General features: G+C 35.9%; 1 protein-coding gene across 2 annotated transcripts in view; it reads right to left on the reverse strand.

Moving 5' to 3' along the window:
- HIKESHI (heat shock protein nuclear import factor hikeshi) overlaps positions 1–6560 on the reverse strand; it is a 50015-nt gene extending 43455 nt beyond the window's left edge. Inside the window, exons 1-2 of one of the 2 annotated variants that reach the window (XM_003254563.2) lie at positions 6309–6560; positions 2298–2535 (exon numbers count right to left, since the gene is read on the reverse strand). In XM_003254563.2, the coding sequence (XP_003254611.1) occupies positions 2298–2535; positions 6309–6338 (268 nt within the window). In that variant the 5' untranslated portion in view covers positions 6339–6560. Of the gene's footprint in view, positions 1–2297; positions 2536–6191; positions 6225–6308 lie in introns of those variants that run through there. The other variant, XM_030829394.1, reaches the window with a different exon arrangement.
- Between the last annotated feature and the right edge of the window lie 2403 nt (positions 6561–8963).

Raw genomic sequence — 8963 nt, forward strand, 5'->3', positions numbered from 1 at the left:
TGGAACTAACCCAAATGTCCATCAATGATAGACTGGATTAAGAAAATATGGCACATATACACCATGGAATACTATGCAGCCATAAAAAATGATGAGTTCATGTCCTTTGTAGGGACATGGATGAAGCTGGAAACCATCATTCTGAGCAAACTATTGCAAGGACAGAAAACCAAACACTGCATGTTCTCACTCATAGATGGGAACTGAACAATGAGAACACTTGGACACAGGAAGCGGAACATCAGACACCGGGGCCTGTTGTGGGGTGTAGGGAGTGCGGAGGGATAGCATTAGGAGATATACCTAACGTAAATGACGAGTTAACGGGTGCAGCACACCAAAATGGCACATGTATACATATGTAACGAACCTGCACGTTGTACACATGTACCCTAGAAGTTAAAGTATAATAAATAAATAAATAAATAAAAAGAATTATGGCTCTGCAATGTCAACAGAACCAAAAGAACATTGGCGGGGTGATCAAATCTCGTTCAATGATCTTAACAGAAGAAAATAAGTACTTCTATTCTATTTGCTGTATACAAGTCTATCTGGTTTATCTTCTCACTTAGCACATGCATGTGTGTATATATATATTTTATATATAATATATATTTTATATATAACATATAATATATATAAAATATATTATATAGTTATATGTATTATAAATTATACATAAAATATATTATATATTATTATATATTAATTATATATAAAATATATTAGTTATAACATATATAAAAATATATATAATATATATTTATATATTGTATACATTATATATAGATACATAATATATATTTTATACATTATATATATTTGATATATAATATATATTTTATACATTGTACATATTTTATACATATTTTATATATAATATATATTTTATACATTGTATATATTTTATACATATTTTATATATATTTATACATTATAGTTTATATATAACATATATTTTATGCATTATATATTATATATAATATATATTTTATACATTATATATATTTTATACATATTTTATATATATTTATACATTATAGTTTATATATAATATATATTTTATGCATTATATATTATATATAATATATATTTTATACATTATATATATTTTATACATTATATATTTTATACATTATATATTTTATGTATAATATATATTTTATATATATTTTATATATATGTTTTATATATAATATATATTTTATATATATTATATATATTTTATATATTTTATATATATTTTATATATTTTATATATATTATATATATTATATTACATATAATATATATGATATTATATATTATATATATATAATATATAATATATATATATTATATATATAATATTATATATAATAATATATATATAATATTATATATATATTATATATAATATATATTTTATATAATATATATATTATATATAATATATATTTTATATAATATATATATTATATATAATATATATTTTATATAATATATATGATATTATATGTAATATATATTTTATATAATATATTATATAATATATATTATATATTATATATTTTATATATAATATATAATATATATTTTATATATAATATATTTTATATATTATATATTTTATATATTATATATTTTATATATTATGTATATTTTATATATTATATATTCTATATATTCTATATATTTTATATATTATATATTTTATATATTCTATATATTTTATATATTATATATTTTATATATTCTATATATTTTATATATACTTTTTTTTTTTTTTTTGAGACAGAGTCTCGCTCTGTCAGCCAGGCTGCAGTGCAGTGGCACAATCTGGGCTCACTGCAAGCTCTGCCTTGCAGGTTCACACCATTCTCCTGCCTCAGCCTCCCAAGTAGTTGGGACTACAGGCGCCCACCACCACGCCCAGCTAATTTTTTTGTATTTTTTTAGTAGAGACAGGGTTTCACCGTGTTATCCAGGATGGTCTCGATCTCCTGACCTCATGATCCGCCCGCCTGGGCCTCCCAAAGTGCTAGGATTACAGGCATGAGCCACTGCGCCCGGCCAAAAAAAATATTTTTATGAAGGTTATACTACACAAAATGAACAACAAGAGGAGCCAAGGAAGTCTTTCACTATTTTTCAAATGTTTCTGTATTGTCTTTTTTTTAAAAAAAAATAATGTTTTGTATTACTTTAACAACCAGAAAAACACAATCGAAAGGGGAAAAAGCCATATTCCATGTTATGCTATTTAAGAAAAAAGTTTGATTAATTATAAAACTACTTTAATATATTATTCTTACCAGATTTAAGACCTGAAATTTTGAAGATGGCACTTGGCTTCCCATTCGTGACAAATCCTAGGAGTTGCCATACTGGCATTCCATTTGAATCAGGATAAGAAAAGTAGACAGATCCTCCCATTCCCTCAGGAAATGGGATTGTTCCCAGCATAAAAACCACAACATGGTTGATACTTTCATAATCAGGTAAGTCAAAAACAAATTTATCCTCTGCCACTTGCTGCGCAGCTGTTTGCACCTAGAAAATAAGAAACTTGTCTCAGTTCGATAGTTCTATGAGTTTCTGTAACTCTTAACAGTATCATTTGTAAGTTATATTACCAGCATAATCCATTAGTCTTTTTACCAAATAGAATGTTAAACCTGATAGTCTTAAATACATACTTAGTTTTACAATCATAATCTACTAAATGCAATCTTTTAAAAATATAACTCGGGTGGAGCACAGTGGCTCACACCTGTAATCCCAGCACTTTGTGGGAGGCCAAGGCGGGCAGATCACCTGAGATCAGGAGTTCAAGACCAGCTTGGCCAACATGGCAAAACCCCATCTCTCCTAAAAATACAAAAATTAGCCAGGTATGGTGGCTCATGCATAAGTATTCCCAGCTATTCGGGAGGCTGAGGCAGGAGAATCGCTTGAACCCGGGAGGTAGATGTTGCAGTGAGCTGAGACCATACCATTGCACTCCAGCCTGAGCAACAAGAGCAAAACTCTGTCTCAAAAACTAAAAATAAAATAAAAATAAAAATAAATTATTTCAGAGGTGCCCTGAAAGGATTTTACTTACATAAAAAATAACTAGGCCAGGCACAGTGGCTCTTGGCTGTAATCCTGGCACTTGGGGAGGATCACCTGAGGTCAGGAGTTCGAGACCAGCCTGGCCAACATGGAGAAACCCCATTTCTACTAAAAATACAAAATTAGCCAGGCGTGGTGGCACATGCCTGTAATCCCACGTACTCGGGAGGCTAAGGCAGGGGAATCACTTGAACCCAGGAGGTAGAGATTGCGGTGAGCTGAGATCGCACCATTGCACCAGCCTGGGTGACAAGAGCTAAACTCCGTCTCAAAAAAATAAATAAAAATATCTATAGCTTCAGAATGTTGTAAAAATGAAAGGTTATTCAAAACACATCACCTAAGCTCTCACCCTCCAGCTTAAAGATAAAGGGGCCAGGCACAGTGGCTCATGCCTGTAATCCCAGCACTTTGGGAGGTCGAAGCAGGCAGCTGGCTTGAGCTCAGGAGTTCGAGACCAGCCAGGGCAACATGGCAAAATCCCATCTCTACAAAAAATACAAAAATTAGCCAGGGGTGGTGGCACGTGCCTTTGGTCCCAGCTACTCGGGAGGCTAAGACCAGATAATCACTTGAACCCGGGATGTCAAGGCTGCAGCAAGCCAAGGTCCCGCCACTGCACTACAGCCTGGATGACAGAGCGTGACCCTGTCTCAAAAATAAACAAAAGAAAGAATCTCAGGTAATTAAAATAGGTAAGCAATCCAGAAGTAATTAGGCAATCCTCCTTATTCACAAATCCTGTATCTGAATTCATCTACTCACTAAAACTAACTTGTAATCCCAAATCAATGCTTGCTGCATTTCTGCAGTCATTCATGGACATACTCATGAGAACAGTAGCAAAAAATGTGAGTTGTAGGGCTGGCGCAGTGGCTCACGCCTGTAATCCCAGCACTTTGGGAGGCCAAGGCGGGTGGATCACCTGAGGTCAGGAGTTCCAGATCAGCCTGGCCAACATGGCGAAACTTAGTCTCTACTAAAAAATATAAAAATTAGCTGGGCATGGAGGCACCCGCCTGTAGTCTCAGCTACTCAGGAGGCTGAGGCATGAGAATCGCTTGAACCTGGAGGCGGAGGTTGCAATGAGCGGAGATCACACCATTGCACTCCAGCCTGGCTGACAGGGTAAGACTCCGTCTCAAAAAAAAAAAAAAAAAAAAAAAAGTGAGTTGTGCAACTCACACACTGGCAGCTGAGGTGGAACATGCCATCTTGTTTCAGTCCTCATAATATGAAAAAGTGTCCTTTTCACAGTCTCATCTATTTAAAGCATTTTTGTGATTTTTGTTGGTGTTCGTGCTGTTTAAAATGACCAAGTTCAAGTGCTGGCTAGTCTTCCTAAGTGCAAGAAGGCTATGACATGCCTTACAGAGAAAATATGTGTGTTAGGTAAGTTTTCCCTCTATAATATCCTATCTACTGATACAAAGAAACTTAAGAAAAATATACTGCTATGTAATTTCAACTATCTATTAGTTATAAAGTAGTATCAACTGCCTGCCCTAAATTAAGTCCCAAGATAGAAAGGCTGAGTGTTCCTAAAGTCAAATTCTGATTCCGTCTTCAGAAGTATTCTGACCCACTTTAAAATCCTCCAGCTCTAGTATAAAGAATAACACAAAGGAAGAACATAAACCAAATGGCCTGTATTAGTATTAAATTCAATTTCACCAGTCTTTGGCATGCATATAACCTAAAAAGCATGGGAAACTATTACTTATGAGTCTTGAAATAACCACCTGGCAAAATAAATATTTCTTAAGTGTCAACTTTGTATAGGTACTGAACAGTCTGCAAATCTGTATCATCACACTCTAATTTTTGACATTAAGAAAAGGTGTATCTCTTTAAGAAAAAAATCTTAAGAAATAAAAACTGGGTTCATAAGTTTAGATAAGTGGATTTTTCTTATAACAGAGTCATGTAGTTAAGTTTTGAGATGCCACTAGGTCTATTTGTCCTTCACTTTGATGTGTCCTAATACTCCATAATTAAAGGACCAAGTATCCCCAATATATATAGAGGCAGGTATCACCATAACTAAATTTCCTTCCAAATTAGTTGACAACGTGAGAGATACATGGATTCCAAATAGGCTTTTTATTCTTTAAGAAACACAATTTTAATGTCATTCATCAATAACACTCACTCGTCTGAGTCACACAATCATTCCAGATTTGTCCTTTCTTTTTCCCTATTAAGAGCAGGGCAAAATTATCTCACCAGGATTATGAATTACCACCATCACCACAGCGGTCTCCCAGTCATTCAAGAGACAAACTTTATGAGGCTAGTCAACTCCAATTTATCTTTCTGGCTTCTTAGAACTGTATATGTACAGAATACAATACATTATCAAAACTTGATGGGAAAAAAAGACAATTCAGCAAAGGGACTGCAACATTTTAAAAAGCCAGGAGAAAAAAGAAGGAAAAATACTTCTAGGGGAAAGGAATCGGGCCTGAAAATTGATGTCTGTGTGGTTTCTAAGGAAACAAACAAGATTCACCTTCCAGATTATTCCTAAAGAATTCCAGGTGTTGTTCTCATTTACTCTAACAATTTGGCAAGGTAAGTTATCTATTTTAACCAATAAGGAAACACACTACTCGCATCCTTCTCTGGTTATCTCAGATACGGCTCACACATTAAGTTTCAGCCAACTTCCAATTAAATTAAGCATATTTTTGCTCGGATTCTTCCAAAGGGACCCAAAAGATATACATTCCCTGAGCACCTTAATCTTTGAAAAACGGTTTGCTATAGACCAGATTCAATCCCAAATTCACCTCCACCTCAAGTTAATAAAGGAGGTATTTATACTGGCGATTGAACTTAGTTCCGTAACTGCAAAATGTCAAAGATAAAGACCATCTCACGAGTTATGAGGATTAAGTTCAAAGTGCCAAATAAGCGCCACACATAAGGCTGAGTGACCAAAGGCGTGCATAGCACTTAGCCCAGTACTTGGTACAAAATGCACACTTAATAAATGCCAACTTATACTGTGACTACTATTCGAAAGAATCTGCATAGAGCTGAGCAAAGGAGAGCACCCAGCTTCCCACGCTCCAGCCTCACATACGCACCCAAAATACAGTTAAGTGGGCTTCCCCGCATCCCTAGCGCCTGCGCACCCTCCCTGCCGCACGGCTTCGCCCTCGGTATCCTGACCCCTTCCTGATACCACCCGGTCCCATCCTCACCAGCCTCCCCGCCACCAAGCAGCCAAACATGGCGACGGCAGCTCCGTTCAGCCGGCAGTGACCTGAAGCCGGCGACTAGGAGTCCCGGGGCTACTGCCCTAGTCGAGACTAAGAACCTTCCAGAATTTGCGGGAGGGTGTCTGCCCCTCCACTACATAGTGACTGGGCCAGCGGCAGGAACGCCTCTGCCCCCGCGACCTCTGACCTTCTCTTCCTAAGCAGCACGCTGCTCAGGCAACAAGTACTTCCGGGGCTTACACCCGGTTTCCCCACTAAGGAAGAAAGGCGGGCCAGCGCCAGTACAAGACTACAAGTCCCAGAACAAGTCCCAGAGGGCACTGCGCCGGTTTCCGGGAAGGTAAACCCGGAGGCTTTGCACACTGGGATCGGTAGTCCGGGTGTTTTATGGCCACACAATCTGTGGATCCCTGATTTCCATGTACAATCCTCGGAGGAGATGCTTCTAACGTTTCTGTGACATCTGAGAGAGATTAACGGTGCACTTTTACAATAATCACGTCACTAGATCTTTACAAAAACCCTATGAGGTAAGTATTATAATCCAAATTTTATAGGAGTGATCAGCCTCAAATCTTTACGCAGCAGTAAATGTTGGAGGCTGAAATCAAGTCCTAATCCAAATCCGGGTTTCTTTCTGCTACACAGTATCTCAGAAGTATTAATCTTTAACCAATTGTTTTGTACTTGTCTACAATTTATAGTAGTTCTTTCCAGCTTCACTTAGTTCTCCCACTCATTTGCTGTACAATTGTGGACAAGTTGTAGATGTCTTTGTGCTTCAGTGTCCCTCCTTTGCAAAAGACAAATAATGTGTCTATCACCTAGGGTTGCTGTGAGGAGTAAATGAGCTAATATGTATAAAACACTTAGAATACTGCTTGGCTGTGCTTAATTAGTGGGAGTTTTATTGTAAAAATGTCTATTTTTTTTTCTATATGGATTTGCAGAAAAGGTTCATAGGAAATACAAAACAATAGCCAAAAAAAAAAAAAAAACTGGCATTAAGTACTGATTGCCACCAATACTTACTCTCCCTTTCACAGCTCCAATTCCTTTTCTTCTTGAATAGGATAGTAAAGGGTCTCTGTCCAATTTGAAATATCTGAGCTCGGCCACCAGCCGTAAAGCAGGTCTGTCTTCCCAGTTCTCAGTTTATATATGGGGGATCAGTGTTTGGAACAGTCCTCTGGCCTCCACTGTGGATCCCTAAACTGATCACCTATCTTATCACCGATACTCCTTTGAGATAGCTGTGCCAAAGGTGAAGAGGTAGGAAAGGATCTACCAATGTTTCCAACTTGCCACCTAAAAAGTCCTAGAACCTTCAGAATAAAAAGGCCATTCATATGAAGACCACTTCATAAATTAAGGCACCCACACTACCTGGGTTCCGAGCCCATCTCTGCCATTTATTAGTTACATAATCTCAGGCAAGTTAATCTAACACTCTCATACCTCCTTTTCCCCATCTTTAAAATGAAGTAATGGTAGTATCTATCTCATAAAGTTGTTTTGAGGGTTCTTACATGTAAAGTACTCAATAGTGGCCAGAATGTAGCTTACTCAATAAATGTTAACATTTAGCATTATTGCCTTTCCTAACTAATTTTCCATGTCTTCTTCATACCCACCTTGTGCACTAGCCATACTTTTGAATTCTCTGAGCAACTCCTACTTTTAAATTTGTGTGTGCTTATACAACTTGTTTTATCTCCCTGTAATATTCACTTGGTTATTTCTTACACATCCTCTCAGTTTTCTTCACTAATCTTTCTATGACCCACCTGATAGTCATTTCTTCTCCTACCAAGCAATCTTATTTAATGGACTGAGAACTAGCTAGCTTAGAATTTTTTTATAAATTACAGATGCTGTTTATTAATTGTCTCAATCTCTGTTATGTGAAATTTGAGCTTTTTCTCCATTTTGCTGGTGAACTCTCTTAGTTATAGATTGTACAAAGAGTTAGAGGCAGTGAGTATAGTATCATATCTCTAGAGTAGCCAGTATTCCAGCTACCAAACTATATTATTTGTACATACAGTAGTTCTTTGTAACTTCTGCGGGCAGAACTAGATACAGTGTGAGGAAGTGAAGAAAAAATGTTTCAGGGAAAAAAATCTTTCCAATAATCAGAGCTCTCTGAAATAAGGATAGCCAAGGAATAGAGTGAACGCTCCTATTCACATTGATACTTTAACCAATGCTGAAATCCACTTACATTGTTGAGGAGACTTATGGAAAATTGGGGAAATTGGCTGAAAACCTCAGAGGTACTTCCCCCCGTCTCAAACTATATGATTCTATGGAGTAAGAACCAATTATAGTTTAATTGTGGCCAGGGTATCAGGGATTCTGAATCTTGATTTTAGCTCTTCATTAATTAACCTAATGATGAGATAATTTATCATTTTGGCCATTACGTTTCTTCCAATTCTAGGTTGAATTCTGACTTGAAGAGAGCAAAAAAATATTTTTTCTCTTCTCTGAAAAATTTTTCTTTACAAAACAAGAACAACAAATAGACACACAAACTCTGTCTTCCCTGAACTGGGAGATATCTGTAACCCCAAGTCACAATAGATATCAATGGAAAGTAGATAAAAGAAAGGCAAATAACTTAGCAGAGGAGTG

Source organism: Nomascus leucogenys, chromosome 15 (assembly GCF_006542625.1).
Source record: "Nomascus leucogenys isolate Asia chromosome 15, Asia_NLE_v1, whole genome shotgun sequence".
Taxonomy (NCBI): Eukaryota; Metazoa; Chordata; class Mammalia; order Primates; family Hylobatidae; genus Nomascus; species Nomascus leucogenys.